Here is a 25477-nt window from a genome sequence, read left to right on the forward strand (position 1 = left end):
GGAGCTCCAGCGGCGCGCCGTCCGGCTGGTGGGCGTGGCTTGGTGAAGCCCCGCCCACATATGGTAATTAGATCCCATATATGGTGAGGCGCGCTGGCGCGCGGCCGGGGATGACCATATATGGACAAAATGACCATATATGGACAGGCCACGCCCCCTCCGGACACTGAGCGCCGCTTGTTGGGAACTGGCCCAGAGCCAAACTGGGACAGAGCGACTTTGTTACTGGGAGCCACTGGGAGGGACTGGGAGCGACTGGGACAGAGGGACTTTGTTACTGGGAGCACTGGGAGGGACTGGGAGCGACTGGGACAGAGGGACTTTGTTACTGGGAGCACTGGGAGGGACTGGGAGCGACTGGGACAGAGGGACTTTGTTACTGGGATGGACTGGGAGGGACTGGGAGCGACTGGGACAGAGGGACTTTGTTACTGGGATGGACTGGGAGGGACTGGGGGGCACTGGGGGTCACTGGGAAAAAGGGACTTTGTTACTGGGATGGACTGGGAGGGACTGGGATGGACTGGGGGTCACTGGGACAAAGGGACTTTGTTACTGGGATGGACTGGGAGCGACTGGGACAGAGCGACTTTGTTACTGGGATGGACTGGGAGGGACTGGGAGGGACTGGGGGCACTGGGACAGAGGGGACTTTGTTACTGGGATGGACTGGGAGGGACTGGGAGCGACTGGGATAGAGGGGACTTTGTTACTGGGAGCGACTGGGAGGGACTGGGATGGACTGGGGGTCACTGGGACAGAGGGATTTTGTTACTGGGAGAACTGGGATTGAAATGGGAGGGACTGGGGGTCACTGGGACAAAGGGACTTTGTTACTGGGAGCACTGGGAGGGACTGGGAGCGACTGGGACAAAGGGACTTTGTTACTGGGATGGACTGGGAGGGACTGGGAGGGACTGGGAGGGACTGGGAGGGACTGGGGGGCACTGGGAGGGACTGGGACATGGGGGACTTTGTTACTGGGAGCGACTGGGAGGGACTGGGAATCCTTACTGGGAGCACTGGGAGGGACTGGGAGCGACTGGGAGGGACTGGGATCGTTACTGGCATCGTTACTGGGATAGTTACTGGGAGGGACTGGGAGTTACTGGGAATCACTGGGAGTTACTGGGCGTTACTGGGAGCACTGGGAGTTACTGGGATCGTTACTGGGAATCGTTACTGGGAATTACTGGGAGGGACTGGGAGTTACTGGGAATCCTTACTGGGAGCACTGGGAGTTACTGGGAGCACTGAGGCTCCCAGTCCATTCCCAGTCCCTTACTGGTCCCTTACTGGGAGGGGGCGTGGCTTCAGCCCCTCCCAGTCCATTCCCAGTCCCTTACTGGTCTAACTGGGACCCTCAGGCCCCTCCCAGTCCGTTACTGGTCCGTTACTGGTCGGGGGCGTGGCCTGAACTCCTCCCAGTCCCTTACTGGTCCGTTACTGGTCCGTTACTGGGAGGGTCGCAGGCCACGCCCCCTCCCAGTCCTTCCCAGTCCATTCCCAGTCCCTTACTGGTCTAACTGGGAGCTCCAGGCCCCTCCCAGCCCCTTCCCAGTGCCAGTCCCACTCCCTTACTGGTGGAACTGGGAGGGGGCGTGGCCAAGCCCCACCCCCCCCCCGGTGACGTCATCGGTTAAAAATAGCCGCGGCAGGGTTAGGGTGAACTGGGAGGGAGCTGAGCTCCCAGTAAGGTACTGGGATGGACTGGGACGGACTGGGGGGCGCCGGGGGGGACTGGGGGGGACTGGGAGGGACTGGGAGGAACTGGGATGAACTGGGAGGGACTGGGAGGGGGAGGGGCCTGGCTGGGCTGTGACCTCGGGGTGACCTTGGGGGGGAGGGGAGCTCCCAGTTCAAACCAGTAGCTCCCAGTAAGGCCCGGGGAGTCCCCCAGTGACTCCCAGTAACTCCCCCGGTAATTCCCAGTGACTCCCAGTTTGTCCCCCGGTAATTCCCAGTAACTCCCAGTAACAACTCCCAGTAACTCCGGTTGCTCCCAGTTCATCCCAGTAACTCCCAGTTCATCCCAGTAACTCCCAGTTCATCCCAGTAAGGCCCAGAGTGTCCCCCAGTGTCCCCCAGTGACTCCCAGCGACTCCCAGTGACTCCCAGTAACAACTCCCAGTAACTCCGGTTGCTCCCAGTTCAAACCAGTAGCTCCCAGTAAGGCCCGGGAGTCCCCCAGTGACTCCCAGTCACTCCCCCGGTAATTCCCAGTAACTCCCAGTTTGTCCCTCGGTAATTCCCAGTAACTCCCAGTAACAACTCCCAGTAATTCCCAGTAACTCGGGTTGCTCCCAGTTCATCCCAGTAACTCCCAGTTCATCCCAGTAAGGCCCAGAATGTTTCCCAGTGACTCCCAGTAACTCCCAGTTTGTCCCCCGGTAATTCCCAGTAACTCCCAGTAACAACTCCCAGTAATTCCCAGTAACTCCGGTTGCTCCCAGTTCATCCCAGTAACGACCAGTTCATCCCAGTAAGGCCCAGAATGTTCCCAGTAACTCCCAGTAATCCCAGTAACTCCAGTAACAACTCCCAGTAATCCAGTGCTCCCAGTTCACCCAGTAACTCCCAGTCACCCAGAACCCAGTGTCCCAGTAACTCCCCGTGACTCCCAGTTTGTCCCCCGGTAATTCCCAGTAACAACTCCCAGTAATTCCCAGTAACCTCCCAGTCATCCCAGTAGCTCCCAGTTCATCCCAGTAACCCAGATGTTTCCCAGTAACTCCCAGTAACTCCCAGTTTGTCCCCCAGTAACTCCCAGTAACAACTCCCAGTAATTCCCAGTAACTCGGGTTGCTCCCAGTTCATCCCAGTAACTCCCAGTTCATCCCAGTAAGGCCCAGAATGTTTCCCAGTAACTCCCAGTAACTCCCAGTTTGTCCCCCGGTAATTCCCAGTAACTCCCAGTAACAACTCCCAGTAATTCCCAGTAACTCTGGTTGCTCCCAGTTCATCCCAGTAACTCCCAGTTCATCCCAGTAAGGCCCAGAATGTTTCCCAGTAACTCCCAGTTTGTCCCCCGGTAATTCCCAGTAACTCCCAGTAACAACTCCCAGTAATTCCCAGTAACTCTGGTTGCTCCCAGTTAATCCCAGTAACTCCCAGTTAATCCCAGTAAGGCCCAGAAGTTTCCCAGTAACTCCCAGTTACTCCCAGTTTGACCCCAGTTAATCCCAGTAAATCCCAGTAACAACTCCCAGTAATTCCCAGTAAATCCAGTAGCTCCCAGTTAATCCCAGTAACCCAGTAAATCCCCAGTTAACTCCCAGTAACTCCCAGTTTGATCCCAGTAACTCCCAGTAACCCAGTATCTCCCAGTTCATCCCAGTATCTCCCAGTAAGTCCCAGCATTTTTCCCAGTAACTCCCAGTTTGATCCCAGTTTCTCCCAGTTGATCCCAGTTTCTCCCAGTGACCAATTTTCCCAGTTTATGCCAGTATCCCAGTTTGATCCCAATGCCAGCTCCCAGTTGATCCCAGTTAGGCCCAGTTTGTCCCCCCAGTCTGTCCCAGTTTGATCCCAGTTAATCCCAGTTTGATCCCAGTTAATCCCAGTTAATCCCAGTAGCTCCCAGTTTGATCCCAGTTTGATCCCAGTTAATCCCAGTTTGATCCCAGTTTCTCCCAGTCTGTCCCAGTTTCTCCCAGTTTGATCCCAGTTTATGCCAGTTTGATCCCAGTTTATGCCAGTCTGTCCCAGTTTGATCCCAGTTAATCCCAGTTTGATCCCAGTTTGATCCCAGTTTATGCCAGTTTGATCCCAGTTTGATCCCAGTTTGATCCCAGTTAATCCCAGTTTGATCCCAGTTAATCCCAGTTAATCCCAGTAGCTCCCAGTTTGATCCCAGTTTGATCCCAGTTTATCCCAGTTTGATCCCAGTTTATGCCAGTCTGTCCCAGTTTGATCCCAGTTTCTCCCAGTTTGATCCCAGTTAATCCCAGTTTGATCCCAGTTAATCCTAGTTTGGTCCCAGTTAATCCCAGTTTGATCCCAGTTTATCCCAGTTTGATCCCAGTTTCTCCCAGTTTCTCCCAGTTTCTCCCAGTTTGATCCCAGTTTATCCCAGTTTGATCCCAGTTTGATCCCAGTTTATGCCAGTCTGTCCCAGTTTATCCCAGTAGCTCCCAGTAGCTCCCAGTTTGATCCCAGTTTCTCCCAGTTTATCCCAGTTTGATCCCAGTTTCTCCCAGTTTCTCCCAGTTTCTCCCAGTTTCTCCCAGTTTGACACCATTTTTTCCCAATTTTCCCCCAAATTTTCCCAAATTTTCTCTTTTTTTTTTTCTGAATTTCCCCAATTTTCCCAATTTTTCCCCTTTTTTTCTGGATTTTCCCCAAATTTTCCAGATTTTTTACTTTCTTTTTTTTCCAGATTTCCCCTAAATTTTCCCCAAATTTCCCCAATTTTTCCTTTAACTTTTTCCCCCAAAAATGTCATTTTTTTCCCTTTTTTTCTGGATTTCCCCCAAATTTTCCCTTTTTTTTTTTTTTTTTTTTAGTTTTTCCTAAATTTTCCCCTTTTTTTTGGTTTTAATTTCCCCCAAATTTTCCCAATTTTCCCCAAAATTTTCTCTTTTTTCCCCTCGAATTTCCCCAAATTTTCCCCAATTTTCCCTTTTTTTTTTTCTGGATTTTTCCTAAATTTTCCCAATTTTTCAATTTTTTTCTGGATTTCCCCAAAATTTCCTCATTTTTCCCATTTTCCCCCAAATTTCCCAATCTTTCCCAGTTTTCCCCAATTTCCCCCAAACTTCTCCAATTTATTCCCAAATTTTTCCCAATTTTCCCGAATTTTCCACCCAAATTTTCCCAAAATTCCCATTTTTCCTCAATTTTTTTCCTATTTTCCCCAAACTTCTCCAAATTTTCTCCAAATTTTTCCCAAAGTTCTTCCAATTTGTCCCAAAATTTCCCCAAAATTCCTCCTTTTTTTCCCCCAATTTTCCCTAATTGGGAAATATGGGGGAAAATTGGGAAAATTTGGGAAAATTTGAGGGAAATTGGGAAAAATTGGGAAAATTTGGGAAAATTTGGGAATAAGTGGGGGAAAAAGTGAGGAAATGGGAAATTGTGAAAAAAATGGAAAAAATTGGGAAAAATTGGGGAAAAATGGGAAAAATGGAGGAAAAGTGGGAAAAAAATGGGAAAATTGGGGGAAAAAGAGAAAATTTTTGGAAAAAATTGGGAAAAATCTGAGGAAAAATGGGAAGAAATTGGGAAAATATTGGGAAAAATTGGGGAAAATGGGAAAAAATTGGGAAAAATGGGAAAAATCTGGGGAAAAGTGGGAAAAAAATCAGGAAAAATAGGGGGAAAATGGGGAAATTGGGGAAAATGGGGAATAACTGGGGAAAAATTTGGGAAGAAATTGGGAAAAAAGGGAAAATTGGGAAAAAGTGGGAAAATCAGGAAAAATGGGGGAAAATGGGGGGAATGGAAAAAAAGGGGAAAAGTCTGGGGAAAATTGGGAAAAATGGGAAAAATTTGGGAAAAATTTGGAAAAAATGGGGAAAAATTGGGAAAAATTGGGAAAAATTTGGAAAAAATGGGGAAAAGTAGGAAAAGAATAGTGAAAATATGGGGAAAAAATGGGGAAAATAAATTGGGAAAAATTGGGGAAAAATTTGGAAAAAATGGGGAAAAATTGGAAAAAATTTGGGGAAAATTGGGGAAAAATTTGGAAAAATGGAGAAAAATTGGGAAAAATGGGGAAAAATTTGGGGAAAATGGGGAAAAGTGGGGAAAAAATGGGGAAAAAATTGGGAAAAATTGGGGAAAAATTGGGAAAAATGGGGAAAAATTGGGAAAAATTGGGAAAAATTGGGGAAAAGTGGGAAAAAATTGGGGGAAAATTGGGAAAATTTTAGGAAAAAGTGGGGAAAAGTGGGAAAAAATTGGGGGGAAATTGGGAAAATTGGGGAAAAATGGGGAAAAAATTGGGAAAAATTTGGGAAAAATTGGGGAAAAATTGGGAAAAATGGGAAAAAATCGGGGAAAAGTGGGAAAAAGTGGGAAAAAATTGGAAAAATTGGGGAAAAATTGGGAAAAATTGGGAAAAATTGGGAAAAATTTGGAAAAAATGGGGAAAAGTGGGAAAAAATTGGGGAAAAATGGGGAAAAATTTTGGGAAAAAGGCAAATTCCCACCTTTCCCAGGTGAGCAGCGATGGCGCCAATCACGGCCAAGGCAGGTGAGCGAGGGGATGACGTCATCGCGGGGCGGGATGACGTCATCGGGCCCAGGTGTGACGCCGCCCCTCCCCCCTTCCCGCAGAGCCGGTGACGTCAGAGTGGGAGCGATTCCACTACGGTGAGCGGGGGGAGGGGCGGGGCGGGAATTTGGGGGGATTTTGGGGAGATTTTGGGTGATTTCGGGTGATTTTTTGGGGGGATTTTCGGTGATTTTTTGGGGTTCGGGTGCGGATTTTGGGGTGATTTTGGGTGATATTTTGGGTTTCAGGTGATATTTGGGGTGATTTTGGGTGATTTTTGGGGTTCGGGTGTGAATTTTGGGTGATTTTTGGGGATTTTGGGTGATTTTTTGGGGTTCAGGTGTGAATTTGGGGTGATTTTCGGTGATATTTTGGGGATTTCGGGTGATTTTTGGGGGGATTCTGGGTGATTTTTGGGGTTCGGGTGATTTTTTGGGGTGATTTTCGGTGATTTTTTGGGGTTCGGGTGCGGATTTTGGGGGGATTTTGGGTGATTTTTGGGGTTCAGGTGTGAATTTTGGGTGATTTTTGGGGATTTCGGGTGATTTTTTGGGGTTCAGGTGTGAATTTGGGGGGATTTTGGGTGAATTTTGGAGTTCAGGTGCGATTTTTGGGGTGATTTTGGATGATTTTTGTGGTTCAAGTGTGAATTTTGGGTGATTTTGGATGATTTTTGGGATTCAGGTGTGAATTTTGGGTGATTTTTTGGGGTTCAGGTGTGATTTTTGGAGGTCAGGTGTGATTTTTGGGGTGATTTTAAGTGATTTCAGGTGATTTTGGGAACCTTCAGGTGATTTTTGGGGTTCCGATGTGATTTTTGGGGTGATTTAGGGTGATTTTTGGGATTCAGGTGTGAATTTTGGGTGATTTTTTGGGGTTCAGGTGTGAATTTTGGGTGATTTTTGGGGATTTTGGGTGATTTCTTGGGGTTCAGGTGTGAATTTTGGGGTTCAGGTGTGAATTTTGGGGATTTTGGGTGAATTTTGGAATTCAGGTGCGATTTTTGGGGTGATTTTGGATGATCTTTGTGGTTCAAGTGTGAATTTTGGGTGATTTTTGGATGATTTTTGGGATTCAGGTGTGAATTTGGGTGATTTTTTGGGGTTCAGGTGTGATTTTTGGAGGTCTGGTGTGATTTTTGGGGTGATTTGGGGTGATTTTTGAGCTGTGAATTTTGGGTGATTTTTTGGGGTTCAGGTGTGAATTTTGGGATGATTTTGGATGATATTTGGGGTTCAGGTGTGAATTTTGGGTGATTTTTGGGGATTTCGAGTGATTTTTTGGGGTTCAGGTGTGAATTTTGGGGTGATTTGGGGTGATTTTTGGGGTTCAGGTGTGAATTTTGGGTGATTTTTGGGGATTTCGAGTGATTTTTTTGGGGTTCAGGTGTGAATTTTGGGGATTTTGGGTGAATTTTGGAGTTCAGGTGTGATTTTTGGGGTGATTTTGGATTATTTTTGTGGTTCAAGTGTGAATTTTGGGTGATTTTGGATGATTTTTGGGATTCAGGTGTGAATTTGGGTGATTTTTGGGGTTCAGGTGTGAATTTTGGAGGTCAGGTGTGATTTTTGGGGTGATTTGGGGTGATTTTTGGGGTTGAGCTGTGAATTTTGGGTGATTTTTTGGGTTTCAGGTGTGAATTTTGGGTGATTTGGGGTGATATTTTGGGGATTTTGGGTGATTTTTGGGGTTCGGGTGTGAATTTTGGGGATTTTGGGTGATTTTTTGGGGTTCAGGTGTGAATTTGGGGTGATTTTGGGTGACATTTTGGGGATTTTGGGTGATTTTTGGAGTTCGGGTGTGAATTTTGGGTGATTTTTTGGGGATTTTGGGTGATTTTTTGGGGTTCAGGTGTGAATTTTGGAGTTCAGGTGTGATTTTTGGGGTGATTTTGGGCGATTTTGGGAGTTCAGGTGTGAATTTTGGGGTTTTTAATGTGATTTTTTGGTTTTAAAGTGATTTTTGGGTGTTTTATGGTGATTTTTTGGGTTTTTTTGGGTTCCAGCTGATTTTTTTGGGGTGATTAAGGTGAATTTTGAGGCTTTTAAGGTGAATTTTTGGGATTCTTTTGGTTTTTAAAGTGATTTTTGGGAATTTTAAGGTGATTTTTTGGGGTTCCAACTGATTTTTTTAGGGTGATTAAGGTGAATTTTTGGGGTTTTTAATGTGAATTTTGTAGATTTTTGGGGATTTTTTTGCGATTTTTTTGGGGTTTTAATGTGAATTTTGAGAGCTTTAAGGTGATTTTTTTGGCGGTTTTTTGGGGTGAATAAGGTGAATTTTTGGGTTTTTAATGTGATTTTTGGGATTTTTTGGTGGTTTTTTGGGGTGAGTAAGGTGAATTTTTGGGGTTTTAATGTGAATTTTGGGATTTTTTTTGTGGTTTTTGGGGTGAGTAAGGTGAATTTTTGGGTTTTTAATGTGATTTTTGGGATTTTTTGTTGGTTTTTTGGGGTGAATAAGGTGAATTTTTGGGTTTTCAATGTGATTTTTGGGATTTTTTTGTGGTTTTTTGGGGTTTTTAATGTGAATTTTTGGGGATTTTTTGGGATTTTTTTGGGGTTTTTCAGACTACGACTCTCTGCGCCTCGGAGGTCTCATCGTCGCTGGGATTTTCTTCGTCCTCGGAATTCTCCTCATCCTCAGTGAGAGACCCAAAATCACCCCAAAATCACCCCAAAATATCCCCAAAAATCCACCTCAAAATAGCCCCAAATTGCCCCAAAATGTCGCCAAAAATTCACCCCAAAATAGCCCAAAATAGCCCCAAAATAGCCAAAAATTTTCCCCAAAATAGCCCCAAAATAGCCCCAAAATTGCCCCAAATATTCCCCAAATCCATCCCAAAATAGCCCCAAAATATCTCCCAAAATGTTGCCAAAAATTCACCCCAAAATAGCCCAAAATAGCCCCAAAAAGTCACCCCAAAATAGCCCCAAAATCCACCCCAAAATTGCCCCAAATCCATCCCAAAAATCCATCCCAAAATAGCCCCAAATTGCCCCAAAAATTCACCCCAAAATAGCCCAAAATATCCCTAAATTCACCCCAAAATTGCCCCAAATATTCCCAAAAATCCATCCCAAAAAGCCCCAAATTGCCCCAAAATGTTGCCAAAAATTCACCCCAAAATAGCCAAAAATATCCCCAAAATAGCCAAAAATATCCCTAAATTCACCCCAAAATAGTCCCAAAATCCACCCCAAAATTGCCAAAAATATAAAAAAAATTATTCTAAAATATCCCAAATATTCCCCAAAATCCATCCCAAAATCCATCCCAAAATATCCCAAAATATCCCAAAAATTTCTCCCAAAATAACCCAAAATATAAAAAAAAAATTTCCCCAAAATAACCAAAAAATTTCCCCCAAAATATCTCAAAATGACCCAAAAATATTCCCCAAAATCCATTCCAAAATTTCCAAAAAAATTTATTCTAAAATATCCTAAAAATCCCCAAAAATCCATCCTAAAATAGCCCAAAATATTCCCAAAAATCCATCCCAAAATAACCCCAAATATTCCCAAAAATTCATCCCAAAATAACCCCAAAAATTCCCAAAATATTCCCAAAATATTCCCAAAATATTCCCCAAAATCCCCAAAAAATCCCCAAAAAATCCTGAAATATTCCCAAAATATTTCCCAAAATATTCCCCAAAATATTCCCAAAATATTCCCAAAATATACCCAAAATATTCCCGAAAAAATCCCAAAATATTCCCAAAATTTCCCCAAAATATTCCCAAAATTTTCCCAAAATATTCCCAAAATATTCCCAAAATTTCCCCAAAATTTCCCCAAAATATTCCCAAAATATTCCCAAAATATTCCCGAAATTTCCCCAAAATATTCCCAACATATTCCCAAAATTTACCCAAAATTTACCCAAAATAGTCCTGAAAAATTCCCAAAATTTTCCCAAAATATTCCCAAAATATTCCCAAAATTTCCCCAAAATATTCACAAAAAATTCCCACAAAAAATCCCAAAATATTCCTGAAATATTCCCAAAATATTCCCCAATATTTCCCCAAACATTCCCCCCAAAAATCCCCCAAAAATTCCCAAAATATTTCCAAAATTTCCCCAAAATATTCCCAAAGTATTCCCAAAATTCCCCCAAAGTTCCCCAAAATCCTCCCCAGTTCCCTCCCAGTCCATCCCAGTTCAAACCAGTCCAAACCAGTACCAACTCCAGTTAGTTCCCAGTATAAACCAGTTCATCCCAGTCCATCCCAGTCCATCCCAGTTCAATCCCAGTTTAAACCAGTGCTCCTCAATCCCATCCCAGTTCATCCCAGTATCCCCACAATCCACTCCCAGTCCTTCCCAGTATAAACCAGTTCATCCCAGTTCCATCCCAGTTCAATCCCAGTCCATCCCAGTATAAACCAGTTCATCCCAGTCCATCCCAGTTCATTCCCAGTCCATCCCAGTTCATCCCAGTTCACTCCCAGTATCTCCCAGTATCCAGCAATTCCCTCCCAGTATTGCCCAGTGCTGCCACCAGTTCATCCCAGTTCATCCCAGTTCATTCCCAGTTCATCCCAGTTCATCCCAGTTCCATCCCAGTTCATCCCAGTTCATCCCAGTTCATCCCAGTATCCTCACAATCCCTTCCCAGTCCATCCCAGTTCATCCCAGTATCCCTCAGTTCAATCCCAGTTCCATCCCAGTTCCATCCCAGTCCCTCCCAGTCCATCCCAGTCTATCCCAGTTCATCCCAGTATCCCCACAATCTCCTCCCAGTCCATCCCAGTATAAACCAGTCCATCCCAGTCTCTCCCAGTCCCTCCCAGTTCACTCCCAGTCCCTCCCAGTTCAATCCCAGTATCTCCCAGTATCCAGCAATTCCCTCCCAGTATCTCCCAGTGCTGCCACCAGTCCATCCCAGTATATCCCAGTCCATCCCAGTTCAATCCCAGTTCATCCCAGTCCATCCCAGTATATCCCAGTCCATCCCAGTTCATCCCAGTATCCCCACAATCCCCTCCCAGTCCATCCCAGTATAAACCAGTCCTTCCCAATATAGACCTAGTTCATCCCAGTATCCCTCAGTTCCATCCCAGTTCATCCCAGTTCAATCCCAGTTCAATCCCAGTCCATCCCAGTATAAACCAGTTCATCCCGGTTTACTCCAGATTCATCCCAGTTCCCTCCCAGTATAAACCAGTCCCTCCCAGTCCATCCCAGTATAACCAGTTTCCATTCCCCTCCAGGTCGCCATTGCCGCTGCAAGTTTGACCAACAGCCAAAGTAACTGGGAGGGAACTGGTTTATACTGGGAGGGACTGGGAGGGAAACTGGGGGGGACTGGGAGAGACTGGGATGGACTGGGAGGGAAACTGGGAGGGACTGGTTTATACTGGGAGGGAACTGGGAGGGACTGGTTTATACTGGGATGGGTTTGGGTTATACTGGGAGAGACTGGGAGGGAACTGGGAATGGGAACTGAGAGGGTTACTGGTTTAACTGGTTTGTAATGGTTTTTACTGGTTTGTAATGGTTTTTACTGGTTTGTAATGGTTTTTACTGGTTTTACTGGTTTGTAGTGGTTTTTACTGGTTTGTAATGGTTTTTACTGGTTTAACTGGTTTCCAACTGGTTTAACTGGTTCAAACTGGTGTTTACTGGTGTTTAACTGGTTTATAACTGGTTTTTACTGGTTTCCAACTGGTTTAACTGGTTTCACTGGTTTCTAACTGGTTTGACTGGTTTGACTGGTTTCTAACTGGTCTCTAACTGGTTTCACTGGTTTCTAACTGGTTTTTACTGGTTTTATTGGTTTTTACTGGTTTTACTGGTCTCTCACTGGCCTCTAAGTGGTTTAACTGGTTTCTAACTGGTGTCTAACTGGTTTTTACTGGTGTTTAACTGGTGTCTAACTGGTTTAACTGGTGTCTAACTGGTTTTTACTGGTTTTTACTGGTTTCTAACTGGTTTAACTGGTTTTTAACTGGCCCCTAACTGGTCTCTAACTGGTCTTTAATTGGTTTAACTGGTTTCTAACTGGTTTTTACTGGTTTCCAACTGGTTTTTACTGGTTTTTACTGGTTTCTAACTGGTTTAACTGGTTTCTAACTGGTCTCTAACTGGTTTTTACTGGTGTTTAACTGGTGTCTAACTGGTTTAACTGGTGTCTAACTGGTTTTTACTGGTCTCTAACTGGTTTAACTGGTTTTTACTGGTTTATACTGGTTTCTAACTGGTTTTTACTGGCGTTTAACTGGTTTTACTGGTCTCTAATTGGTTTTTACTGGTTTAACTGGTCCCTAACTGGTCTCTATCTGGTTTAACTGGTTTCTAACTCGTCTCTAACTGGTTTTTACTGGTTTTTACTGGTTTCTAACTGGTTTAACTGGTTTTTAACTGGCCCCTAACTGGTCTCTAACTGGTCTTTAATTGGTTTAACTGGTTTCTAACTGGTTTTTACTGGTTTCTAACTGGTTTCCAACTGGTTTTTACTGGTTTCTAACTGGTTTAACTGGTTTTTACTGGTGTTTAACTGGTGTCTAACTGGTGTCTAACTGGTTTAACTGGTGTCTAACTGGTTTTTACTGGTGTTTAACTGGTGTTTAACTGGTGTCTAACTGGTTTAACTGGTGTCTAACTGGTTTTTACTGGTCTCTAACTGGTTTAACTGGTTTCTAACTGGTTTATACTGGTTTCTAACTGGTTTTTACTGGCGTTTAACTGGTTTTACTGGTCTCTAATTGGTTTTTACTGGTTTAACTGGTCCCTAACTGGTCTCTATCTGGTTTAACTGGTTTCTAACTCGTCTCTAACTGGTTTTTACTGGTTTTTACTGGTTTCTAACTGGTTTAACTGGTTTTTAACTGGTCCCTAACTGGTCTCTAACTGGTCTTTAACTGGTTTAACTGGTTTTTAACTGGTCCCTAACTGGTCTCTAACTGGTCTTTAATTGGTTTAACTGGTTTCTAACTGGTTTTTACTGGTTTCTAACTGGTTTCCAACTGGTTTTTACTGGTTTCTAACTGGTTTAACTGGTTTTTACTGGTGTTTAACTGGTGTCTAACTGGTTTAACTGGTGTCTAACTGGTTTTTACTGGTCTCTAACTGGTTTAACTGGTTTCTAACTGGTTTATACTGGTTTCTAACTGGTTTAACTGGTTTTTAACTGGTCCCTAACTGGTCTCTAACTGGTCTTTAATTGGTTTAACTGGTTTCCAACTGGTTTTTACTGGTTTTTACTGGTTTCTAACTGGTTTAACTGGTTTCTAATTGGTTTAACTGGTTTCTAACTAGTTTATACTGGTTTATACTGGTTTCTAACTGGTTTATACTGGTTTCTAACTGGTTTATACTGGTTTCTAACTGGTTTATACTGGTTTAACTGGTTTTTACTGGTTTATACTGGTTTCTAACTGGTTTTTACTGGCGTTTAACTGGTTTTACTGGTCTCTAATTGGTTTTTACTGGTTTAACTGGTCACTAACTGGTCTCTATCTATCTGGTTTAACTGGTTTCTAACTGGTCTCTAACTGGTTTCTAATTGGTTTAACTGGTTTCTAACTGGTTTAACTGGTGTCTAACTGTTTTTTAGTGGTTTCTAACTGGTTTGTACTGGTTTTTACTGGTTTCTAACTGGTTTTTAACTGGCCCCTAACTGGTCTCTAACTGGTCTTTAATTGGTTTAACTGGTTTCTAACTGGTTTTTACTGGTTTCCAACTGGTTTAAGTGGTTTTTACTGGTGTTTAACTGGTGTCTAACTGGTTTAACTGGTTTCTAACTGGTCTCTAACTGGTTTAACTGGTCTCTAACTGGTTTAACTGGTTTCTAACTGGTTTATACTGGTTTCTAACTGGTTTTTACTGGCGTTTAACTGGTTTTACTGGTCTCTAACTGGTCTCTAACTGGTTTTTACTGGTTTTACTGGTCTCTCACTGGTCTCTAACTGGTTTAACTGGTTTTTACTGGTCTCTAACTGGTTTCTAACTGGTCCCTAACTGGTCTCTAACTGGTTTAACTGGTTTTTACTGGTCTCTAACTGGTTTTTACTGGTTTAACTGGTCTCTAACTGGTCTCTAACTGGTTTATACTGGTTTCCAGGACAGGAGAACCGGATGAGGCTGAAGGAGCTCTGCGGCAATCCATGAGGCGTGAGTGAGAAATTCCCAAAATTTCCCCAAAATTTCCCCCAAAATTCCCAAAATTTCCCCGAAATTCCCGAAATTCCCTAAATTCCCATAAATTCCCAAAATTCCCAAATTCCCAAAATTCCTTAAATCGCCCTGAAATTTCTGAAATTCCCCCAAAATTCCCAAAATCCCCAAATACCCAAAATTTCTGAAATTCCCAGATTTCCGGAATTCCCAAAATTCCCTAAATTCCCAAAATTTCTGAAATTCCCCCAAAATTCCCCGAAATTCCTGAAATTCCCAAAATTCCCAAAATTCCCAAAATCCTGAAATTCCCAAAATTCCAAAAAATCCTGAAATTCCCCAAAAATTCCCCACAAATTCCCTAAAATTCCACAAAAATTCCCACTGAAACTTCCCCCAAAAATTCCACAAAATTTCCCCCAAAATTTCCTCCAGATTTCCCAAAATTTCCCCAAATTCTCCCCAAAAACTTCCCCAAAAATTCCCTAAAAATTCCCCTAAAATTCCACAAAAATTCCCTAAAATTTCCCCAAAAATTCCCTGAAATTGCACAAAATTTCCCCAAAAATTCCCTAAAATTCCACCAAATTTCCCTACAAATTTCCTACATTTTTCCCCAAAATTTTATCCCCAAGTCCTCCTAAATTCCCAAAAAATTTCCCCAAAAATTCCACAAAATCCACCCAAAATCCCTGAAATTCCCCAAAATTCTCTCAAAATTCCCCAAATCCCCAAAATAAAAAAAAATCCTCCAAAATTTCTCCAGAAATTCCCTGAAATTCCACAAAATTTGCCCCAAAAATTCCCCCAAATTCCCCCTAAATTCCCTAAAATTCCCCAAAACCCAAAAATTCCCCCAAAACCCTCTCCAAAATCCAAAAAATCTCCCAAAATCCCCTAAAAAATCCTCCAAAATCCCCCAAATCCCTCAAAAATACCAAAATCTCCCCAAAATCCCCCAAAACTCCCAAAATCTCCTAAAATCCCCCAAATTTCTCCCCAAAACCTCAAACCCCAAAATCTCCCAAAACTCCCAAAAATCTACCAAAATCCCCAAAATTCTATCAAAAACCCCCAAATTTCTCCTGAAATCCCAAAATCTCAAAATCTCCCGAAATCCCCAAAATCCCTCAAAATTCCCCCAGAATTCCCCCTCCCCCAAAATCCTTCAAATGTCCCCAAATCCTCAAAAATCCCAAAATCTCAAAATCCCCTAAATCCTCAAAATTCCCCCTAAATTCTCCCTCTAAAATCCCCCCAAAAATCCTAAAATCCCCCGAATTTCCCTCAAAATCCCAAATTTCAAAATCCCCAATTTCCCCAAAATCCCCAAATTTTTACCCCCAAAATCCCCAAATTTCTCCCCAATTTCCCTGCAGGTCTCTCGACACGAATGAGATGAAGATTTGGGGTCGCCGAGGGACCCCAAATTTGGAGCCTGAAAACCCCAAAATTCCCCAGAAAACTCAAAAAAAACCCCAAAAACCAAAAAAAAAAACCCAAAAAACCCCAAAAAGCCCCAAAATTCCCTAAAAAAATCCCCCAAACCCCCAAAAAACCACAAAAAACCACCAAAAAACCCCAAAATTTGGAGCCTGAAAACCCCAAAAAACCCCAAAACCCCAAAAATCCCCCAAAAATCCCCCAAAAATCCCCAAACTCCCAAAATTCGGAGCCTCTCGGTCCCAATAAACGTTTTCCCAGTTTGGGGTTTGCTGGTTCTGACTGGGAGGGAATTTGGGGGAAATTTGGGGATTTTTGGGGGTTTTGGGGAGATTTTGGGATGTTTTGGGGGAATTTTGGGGGAATTTTGGGGGGATTTTGGGGTTTTAGGAGGATTGGGGGAGATTTGGGGGAATTTTGGACATTTTAGGGAGGATTTTGGGGTTTTAGGAGGATTTGGGGATTTTGGGGATTTGAGGCTTTTTGGGATTTGTTGGGTTTTGGGGATTTGGGGGAATTTTGGGATTTTTTGGGGAATTTTGGAAGGATTTGGGGATTTTAGGGGGCTTTGGGGAGGATTTTGGGGAATTTTGGGGATTTTTGGGGAATTTGGGATTTTAGGGGATTTTTAGGGTGATTTAGGGGATTTTGGGGAATTTCTGGGGATTTTGGGATTTATGGGGATTTTGGGAGGTTTTGGGGGAAATTTAAAGGGATTTTTGGGGAGGATTTGGGGAAATTTGGGGGATTTTGGGAGATTTTGGGGGAATTTTTGGGTTTTTTGGGGATTGGGGAATTTTGGGGGAATTTTGGGGGAATTTGGGGGGATTTGAGGGGAATTTGGGGATTTTTGGGGAGGATTTTGGGGTTTTTAGGGAATTTGGGGATTTTTTGGGGGAATTTCTGGGGATTTAGGGAATTTGGGAGATCTGGGGAGTTTTGGGGAATTTGGGGTTTTTTAGGGATTTTGGGTTTTTGGGGATTTTGGGGAGTTTGGGGATTTTCTGGGGGATTTGGGATTTTGGGGATTTTTTGGGGAGATTTTGGGATTTTAGAATTGGGGGAATTTCGGGGATTTTGGGAATTTTTTGGAGATTCTGGGGATTTTTGGGGGAATTTTTGGGAATTTTGGAGGATTTTGGGGAATTTTGGGAGATTTGGGGGATTTTTGGGAGATTTGGGGGATTTTTTTGGGAATCCTAGAAGATTTTAGGGGGATTTTGGAGGATTTTTTTTGGATTTCGGGGGGTTTTGAGAGATTTTTGGGGCATTTTAGGAGGATTTGGGGAGAATTTCTGGCGATTTTTGGAGTTTTGGGGAGGATTTGGGGGATTTGAGGCGATTTGGGGGATATTTTGGGAAGTCTGGACTTCGTTTTGGGGCATTTTGCACCATTTTGAGGACATTTTGGGGCTGTTTTTGGGCAATTTGGTCAATTTTTGGGGCATTTTGGTGAATTTTTGGGCAATCTGTGGCCATTTTGGGACCATTTTTGGGCCATTTTGGGTCATTTTTGGGCTATTTTTGGTAGTTTTTGCCCATTTTTTGCCCATTTAGGACTATTTTTGTCCATTTTTTGCCATTTTCGGGTCATTTTGGGCCATTTTTGGTCAGTTTTGCGCCATTTTTGTGCCTTTTTTGGGCCATTTTTGGCCATTTTGGGTCATTTTTGCCCATTTTTGTGCAATTTTCCGCCATTTTTGCCTATTTTTGTCCATTTTTGCCTATTTTTGTCCATTTTTGCCCATTTTTGTCCATTTTTGCGCCATTTTTTGCTATTTTTCGCCATTTTTGCCCATTTTCGGCCTTTTTTGGGCCATTTTTGGCCATTTTGGGTCATTTTTGTCCATTTTTGTGCCATTTTTGTGCCATTTTTGTGCCATTTTTGGCAATTTTTGGCCATTTTTGGTCATTTTTTGCCCATTTTTGCTCATTTTGGGGCCATTTTTTGGTCTTTTTGGTGATTTTTGCCCATTTTGGTGCCATTTTTGCCCATATTTGGCCAATTTTTGCCCATTTTGGCCCATTTTTGGCCCATTTTTGAGTCATTTTCGGGTCATTTTTGCCCATTTTTGGCCCATTTTTGAGTCATTTTTGCCCATTTTTGGGGCCATTTTCGTCCACTTTTGGCCCATTTTTGGCCATTTCGGGTCATTTTTGGCCCATTTTTGGCCATTTTTGCTCATTTTGGGGTCATTTTTTGCCATTTTTTGCCATTTTTGCCCATTTTTGTGCCTTTTTTGCCATTTTTGCCCATTTTCGGGTCATTTTTCTGCCACTTTTTGCCCATTTTTTGCCATTTTTGTCCATTTCTGCCCATTTTTGGTCATCTTTGCCCATTTTTGCCCATTTTTGGCCCAATTTTTTGGATGATTTTCGGCCATTTTTGGCCCATTTTTGCCCCATTTTCCCGCCAAGCCCCACCCAGTGGGCGTGGCCTCCGCTAGCCCCGCCCCTCTGCCGCAGCGCCGCGGCCGCAGCCGAGAAAAGCCGAAAATCTCCGAAAATCCCCGAGAGGTTCCGAAGCCTCCCGAGCCGCCGGGAGGAGCCGAACCGAACCGAACCCAACCGAAAAACCCCGAAAAATCCCGAAAAATTCCCCAAAAATCATCGGAAAATTCCCGAAAAATCATCGGAAAATTCCCGAAAAGAACCGAACCGAGCCGAACCGGACCGGACCGGACCGAGCCGCCATGGCCACGCCGACCGAACCGGCCATGGGAGGTGCGGGAGTGGGATTTTGGGGGATTTTTGGGTGATTTTTGGGGGTTTTGGGTGGGTTTTTGGGGGATTTTGGGTGATTTTTGGGGCGCTGGGTGGTTCTGCAGAGGTTCCCGATGGGTGCAGAGGGTGCTATAGGGTGGCACAGGTGGGTGCTGGGGGATTTTGGGTGGGTTTTGGGTGATTTTGGGGGATTTTTTGGGGTTCTGGGTGGTTTTTGGGGGATTTTGGGTGGGTTTGGGGTGATTTTGGGCGGATTTTGGGTGATTTTTGGGGGTTCTGGGTGGGTTTTTGGGGTGCTGGGTGGTGCAGGATGGGTGCAGAGGGTGCTATAGGGTGGCACAGGCGGATTTTGGGTGATTTTGGGTGGGTTTTGGATGATTTTTGGGTGATTTTGGGGGATTTTTGGGTGATTTTGGGTGGGTTTTCGGGGATTTGGGGGTTCTGGGTGGGTTTTTGGGGGTCCCAGGTGGGTTTTTGGGGCGCTGGGTGGTTCTGCAGAGGTTCCCGATGGGTGCAGAGGGTGCTGTGGGGTGGCACAGGCGGATTTTGGGTCATTTTGGGTGGGTTTTGGGTGGGTTTTGGGTGATTTTGGGCGGATTTTTGGGGGATTTTTGGGGTGCAGGGTGGGTTTTTGGGGCGCTGGGTGGTTCTGCAGAGGTTCCCGATGGGTGCAGAGGGTGCTGTAGGGTGACACAGGTGGATTTTGGATGATTTTTGGGTGATTTTGGGGGATTTTTGGGGGTTCTGGGTGGTTTTTGGGGCGCTGGGTGGTTCTGCAGAGGGTGCTGTAGGGTGGCACAGGTGGGTTTTGGGTGATTTTGGGGTGATTTTGGGTGGGTTTTGTGTGTTTTTTGGTGGATTTTGGGTGGGTTTTGAGGGATTTTGGGGTGATTTTTGGGAGATTTTGGGTGATTTTTGGGGCGCTGGGTGGTTCTGCAGAGGTTCCCGATGGGTGCAGAGGGTGCTGTAGGGTGGCACAGGTGGGTGCTGGGGGATTTTGGGGGATTTTGGGTGATTTTTGGATGATTTTGGGTGGGTTCTGGGCGGATTTTGGGGGATTTTGGGTGATTTTGGGCGGATTTTTGGGGGATTTTTGGGGTGCAGGGTGGGTTTTTGTGGCGCTGGGTGGTTCTGCAGAGGTTCCTGATGGGTGCAGAGGGTGCTATAGGGTGGCACAGGCGGATTTTGGGGGATTTTTGGGGTGCAGGGTGGGTTTTTGGGGCGCTGGGTGGTTCTGCAGAGGTTCCCGATGGGTGCAGAGGGTGCTATAGGGTGGCACAGGTGGGTTTTGGGTGGTTTTGGGGTGATTTTGGGTGATTTTAGGGATCCTAGGTGGGTTTTGGGGGTGCTGTGGGGTGGCACAGGTGGGTTTTGGGTGATTTCGGTTGGGTTTTGGGGGATTTTAGGTGTCCTGGGTGGGTTTTTGGGGTGCTGTAGGGTGGCCCAGGTGGGTTTTGGGGGATTTCGGGTGGGTTTTGGGTGATTTTAGGGATCCTAGGTGGGTTTTTGGGGTGCTGTGGGGTGGCACAGGTGGGTTTTAGGTGTCCAGGGTGGGTTTTTGGGGTGCTGTGGGGTGGCCCAGGTGGGTTTTAGGTGTCCTGGGTGGGTTTTTGGGGTGCTGTGGGGTGTCCCAGGTGGGTTTTTGGGGATTCTCGGGGAACACGTGGGCTCTGCAGAGGTTCTGGGTGCTGCAGGATTTGGGTGCAGAGGGTGCTATAGGGTGGCACAGGTGGGTTTTGGGTGGTTTTGGGGTGATTTTGGGGGATTTTAGGTGTCCTGGGTGGGTGCTGTGGGGTGGCACAGGTGGGTTTTGGGTGATTTTAGGTGTCCTGGGTGGGTTTTTGGGGTGCTGTGGGGTGGCACAGGTGGGTGCTGGGGGGATCGTAGGGGTGTAGGGTGGGCGCTCTGGGTGCTGTGGGGTGACACGGGTGGGTTTTGGGGGTCCCGGGTGGGTTTTAGGGGTGCAGGATGGGTGCTGTGGGTCCCGGGTGGGCTCTGCAGGGCTCTGGGTGCTGCAGGGTGGGCGCTATGGGGTGCTGTGGGGTGATGCAGGTGCAGCAGGCTGGGCGCTGGGTGGTCCCGGGTGGGTGCTGGGTGGTCCCGGGTGGGTGCTGGGTGGTCCCGGGTGGGTGCTGTGGGTCCCGGGTGGGTGCTGAGTAGCCCCGGGTGGGTGCTGGGTGGTCCCGGGTGGGTGCTGGGTGGTCCCGGGTGGGTGCTGTGGGTGCTGTTTGGGCTCTGCAGAGGTTCTGGGTGGTCCCGGCTGGGTGCTGGGTGGTCCCGGATGGGTGCTGAGTAGCCCCGGCTGGGTGCTGTGGGTCCCGAGTGGGTGCTGTGGGTCCCGGCTGGGTGCTGTGGGTCCCGAGTGGGTGCTGTGGGTCCCGGGTGGGTGCTGTGGGTCCCGGCTGGGTGCTGTGGGTCCCGAGTGGGTGCTGTGGGTGCTGCTTGGGCTCTGCAGAGGTTCTGGGTGGTCCCGGCTGGGTGCTGAGTAGCCCCGGGTGGGTGCTGTGGGTCCCGGGTGGGTGCTGAGTAGCCCCGGGTGGGTGCTGAGTAGCCCTGGGTGGGTGCTGGGTGGTCCCGGGTGGGTGCTGTGGGTCCCGGGTGGGTGCTGTGGGTCCCGGCTGGGTGCTGTGGGTCCCGAGTGGGTGCTGTGGGGTGCTGTTTGGGCTCTGCAGAGGTTCTGGGTGGTCCCGAGTGGGTGCTGGGTGGTCCCGGGTGGGTGCTGGGTGGTCCCGGGTGGGTGTTGAGTAGCCCCGGGTGGGTGCTGGGTGGTCCCGGGTGGGTGCTGTGGGTGCTGTTTGGGTTCTGCAGAGGTTCTGGGTGGTCCCGGGTGGGTGCTGTGGGTCCCGGGTGGGCGCTGTGGGGTGCTGTTTGGGTTCTGCAGAGGTTCTGGGTGACACCCGGTGGGTGCTGGGTGGTCCCGGGTGGGTGCTGTGGGTGCTGTTTGGGCTCTGCAGAGGTTCTGGGTGGTCCTGGGTGGGTGCTGAGTAGCCCCGGGTGGGTGCTGAGCGGTCCCGGGTGGGTGCTGAGCAGCCCCGGGTGGGTGCTGAGGAGCCCTGGGTGGGTGCTGAGGAGCCCTGGGTGGGTGCTGGGTGGTCCCGGGTGGGTGCTGTTTGGGCTCTGCAGGGTTCTGGGTGACACCCGGTGGGTGCTGAGTAGCCCCGGGTGGGTGCTGTGGGTCCCGGGTGGGTGCTGGGTGGTCCCGGGTGGGTGCTGTGGGTGCTGTTTGGGCTCTGCAGGGTTCTGGGTGACACCCGGTGGGTGCTGAGTAGCCCCGGGTGGGTGCTGTGGGTCCCGGGTGGGTGCTGGGTGGTCCCGGGTGGGTGCTGTGGGGTGCTGTTTGGGCTCTGCAGGGTTCTGGGTGACACCCGGTGGGTGCTGCTGCAGGGATTTGGGTGCTGTGGGGTTCAGGATGGGTGCTGGGTGGGTGCTGGGTGGGTGCTGGGTGGGTGCTGGGGGTCCCTGGTGGTGCAGGATGAGCGCTATGAGGGTCTGGGTGCTGCAGGATGGGTGCAGGGTGGGTGCTATGGGGTGCTGTGTGATCTATGGGGTGCAGGGTGGGTGCTATGGGGTGCTGTGGGGTGCTGTGTAGTTCCGGATAGGTGCTATGGGGTGCTGTGGGGTCTATGGGGTCTATGGGGTGCTGTGGGGTCTATGGGGTCTATGGGGTGCTGTGGGGTCTATGGGGTCTATGGGGTGCTGTGGGTGCTGTGGGTTCTATGGGGTGCTGTGGGTGCTGTGGGGTGCTGTGGGGTCTATGGGGTCTATGGGGTGCTGTGGGTGCTGTGGGGTTCTATGGGGTGCTGTGGGGTGCTGTGGGTGCTGTGGGTCTATGGGGTCTATGGGGTGCTGTGGGTGCTGTGGGGTTCTACGGGGTGCTGTGGGGTGCTATGGGTGCTGTGGGGTCTATGGGGTCTATGGTGCTGTGGGGTGCTGTGGGTTCTATGGGGTGCTGTGGGGTTCTATGGGGTGCTGTGGGGTTCTATGGGGTGCTGTGGGGTCTATGGGGTCTATGGGGTGCTGTGGGGTGCTGTGGGGTTCTATGGGGTGCTGTGGGGTCTATGGGGTGCAGAGTGAGCTCTGCAGGGCTCTGGGTCCTGCAGGATGGGTGCTGTGGGGTTCTATGGGGTGCTATGGGATCTATGGGGTGCTATGGGGTGCTATGGGGTGCTATGGGGTGCTGTGGGTTCCGGGTGGGTCCTGCAGGGCTCTGGGTGCTGCAGGATGGGTGCTATGGGGTGCTGTGGGATCTGTGGGGTGCTGTGGGTGCTGTGTAGCTCAGGATAGGTGCTATGGGGTGCTATGGGGTGCTGTGGGTCCCGGGTGGGTGCTGGGTGGTCCTGGGTGCTGCAGGGTGGGTGCTATGGGGTGCTATGGGGTCTGTGGGGTGCTGTGGGGTCTATGGGGTGCTGTGGGGTGCTATGGGGTCTATAGGGTGCTATGGGGTGCTGTGGGGTGCTATGGGGTGCTGTGGGGTTCTATAGGGTGCTGTGGGGTCTATGGGGTGCTGTGGGGTGCTGTGTAGTTCCGGATGGGTGCTGTGGGGTCTTTGGGGGTCTATGGGGTGCTGTGGGGTGCTGTGGGGTGCAGAATGGGCACTATGGGGTGCTGTGGGGTTTACGGGGTGCACCATGGGTGCTGTGGGGTGCAGGGTGGGTGCTGTGGGGTGCTGTGGGTGCTGTGAGTTCTGGGTGGGTGCTGGGGGTCCCGGCTGGGTGCAGGGGGGTTATAGGGGCACAGCTGGGTGCTGCAGGGGTGCTGGGTGCTGCAGGGTGGGTGCTGTGGGTGCTATGGGGTAACACGGGTGGGTGCTGTGGGGTCTATGGGGTGCTATGGGGTGCTGTGGGTCCCGGGTGGGTGCTGGGTGGTACTGGGTGCTGCAGGGTGGGTGCTATGGGGTGCTATGGGGTGCTATGGGGTCTGTGGGGTGATGTGGGGTCTATGGGGTTCTATAGGGTGCTGTGGGGTGCTATGGGGTTCTATGGGGTCTATGGGGTACTGTGGGGTGCTATGGGGTCTATGGGTTCTATAGGGTGCTATGGGGTGCTGTGGGGTGCTGTGGGGTTCCATGGGGTGCTATGGGGTCTATGGGGTGCTGTGGGGTCTATGGGGTTCTATGGGGTTCTATAGGGTGCTATGGGGTTCTATGGGGTGCTGTGGGGTGCTATGGGGTGCTGTGGGGTTCCATGGGTGCTGTGGGGTTCTATGGGGTTCTATGGGGTTCCATGGGGTGCTGTGGGGTGCTATGGGGTTCTATGCGGTTCTATAGGGTGCTATGGGGTGCTGTGGGGTGCTATGGGGTCTATGGGGTCTATGGGGTCTATGGGGTTCTATAGGGTGCTGTGGGGTCTATGGGGTGCTATGGGGTCTATGGGGTCTATGGGGTGCTGTGGGGTGCTGTGGGGTGCTGTGGGGTGCAGGGTGAGCTCTGCAGGGCTCTGGGTGCTGCAGGATGGGTGCTGTGGGGTTCCATGGGGTGCTATGGGGTGTTGTGGGGTGCTGTGGGGTGCTATGGGGTCAATGGGGTGCTATGGGGTTCTATGCGGTTCTATAGGGTGCTGTGGGGTTCTATGGGGTGCTATGGGGTCTATAGGGTGCTATGGGGTCTATAGGGTGCTATGGGGTGCTATGGGGTCTTTGGGGTGCTGTGGGGTGCTATGGGGTGCTGTGGGGTGCTGTGGGGTGCAGGGTGAGCTCTGCAGGGACTCTGGGTGGTGCTGGAGGGTTTCAGGATGGGTGCTGAGGGTGCTGTGGGGCGATACAGGTGGGTGCTGTGGGGTTGTGGGGGCACAGCTGGGTGCTATGGGGTTCTGGGTGCTACAGGTGGGTGCTATGGGGTCTATGGGGTCTATGGGGTGCTATGGGGTCTATAGGGTGCTATGGGGTCTATAGGGTGCTATGGGGTGCTATGGGGTCTATGGGGTGCTGTGGGGTCTATGGGGTGCTGTGGGGTGCAGGGTGAGCTCTGCGGGGCTCTGGGTGGTGCCGGAGGGTTTCAGGATGGGTGCTGAGGGTGCTGTGGGGCGATACAGGTGGGTGCTGTGGGGTTGTGGGGGCACAGCTGGGTGCTATGGGGTTCTGGGTGCTACAGGTGGGTGCTGTGGGGTGCTATGGGGTGCTGTGGGGTGCTATGGGGTCTATGGGTGCTGCAGGGTGGGTGCTATGGGGTCTATGGGGTGCTGTGGGGTGCTATGGGGTCTGTGGGGTGCTGTGGGGTCTGTGGGGTATCTATAGGGTCTATGGGGTCTATAGGGTCTGTGGGGTGTCTGGGGTCTGTGGGGTTATGGGGTGCTATGGGGTCTATAGGGTCTGTAGGATCTGTGGGGTCTGTGGGGTATCTATAGGGTCTGTGGGGTATCTATAGGGTCTATGGGGTCTGTGGGGTTGTGGGGTCTGTGGGGTCTGTGGGGCCTGTGGGGTCTGTGGGGTCTGTGGGGCCTGTGGGGTCTATGGGATCTGTGAGGTCTGTGGGATCTGTGGGGTCTGTGGGGTCTGTGGGGTCTGTGGGGTCTGTGGGGTCTGTGGGGTGTGTGGGGTCTGTGGGGTCTGTGGGGTCTGTGGGGTCTGTGGGGTCAATGGGGTATCTATAGGGTCTGTGGGGTCTATAGGGTTCTATGGAGTCTATGGGGTCTGTAGGATCTGTGGGGTTATGGGGTGCTATGGGGTCTGTGGGGAGCTATGGGGTCTATGGGGTCTGTGGGGTCTATAGGGTCTATAGGGTCTATGGGGTCTGTAGGGTCTGTGGGGTATCTATGGGGTCTATGGGGTCTGTGGGGTTATGGGGTTTATGGGGTGCTGTGAGGTCTATAGGGTCTGTAGGATCTGTGGGGTCTGTGGGGTGCTGATGGGTCTGTGGGGTTTATGGGGTCTGTGGGGTCTGTGGGGTTATGGGGTTTATGGGGTCTGTGGGGTCTGTGGGGTATCTATAGGGTCTGTGGGGTATCTATAGGGTCTATTGGGTCTGTGG

The 25477-nt window shown here is 48.5% G+C and overlaps 1 protein-coding gene across 1 annotated transcript; it reads left to right on the forward strand.

Moving 5' to 3' along the window:
- The first annotated feature begins 1543 nt into the window (after positions 1–1543).
- LOC146423567 (phospholemman-like) lies at positions 1544–15799 on the forward strand. The gene is made up of 7 exons (XM_085044739.1): positions 1544–1697; positions 6162–6196; positions 6280–6315; positions 8788–8862; positions 11442–11478; positions 14294–14343; positions 15726–15799. The coding sequence occupies exons 2-7, from the start codon at positions 6172–6174 to the stop codon at positions 15746–15748; spliced, it is 246 nt and encodes an 81-aa protein (XP_084900865.1). The 5' UTR covers positions 1544–1697; positions 6162–6171; the 3' UTR covers positions 15749–15799.
- The last annotated feature ends 9678 nt before the right edge of the window (positions 15800–25477 follow it).

Source organism: Lichenostomus cassidix, unplaced genomic scaffold, assembly GCF_008360975.1.
Source record: "Lichenostomus cassidix isolate B80296 unplaced genomic scaffold, HeHo_3.0 HiC_scaffold_37, whole genome shotgun sequence".
Taxonomy (NCBI): domain Eukaryota; kingdom Metazoa; phylum Chordata; class Aves; order Passeriformes; family Meliphagidae; genus Lichenostomus; species Lichenostomus cassidix.

What these genes read in the sequence shown, in the direction of transcription:
- LOC146423567 (XM_085044739.1), top strand. Translation starts at nt 6,172, where the DNA reads ATGGCGCCAATCACGGCCAAGGCAG. An exon ending in AAGTTTGACCAACAGCCAAA is followed by an intron (nt 11,479 to 14,293) that starts GTAACTGGGAGG and finishes ACTGGTTTCCAG; the next exon opens with GACAGGAGAACCGGATGAGG. An exon ending in TCTGCGGCAATCCATGAGGC is followed by an intron (nt 14,344 to 15,725) that starts GTGAGTGAGAAA and finishes ATTTCCCTGCAG; the next exon opens with GTCTCTCGACACGAATGAGA.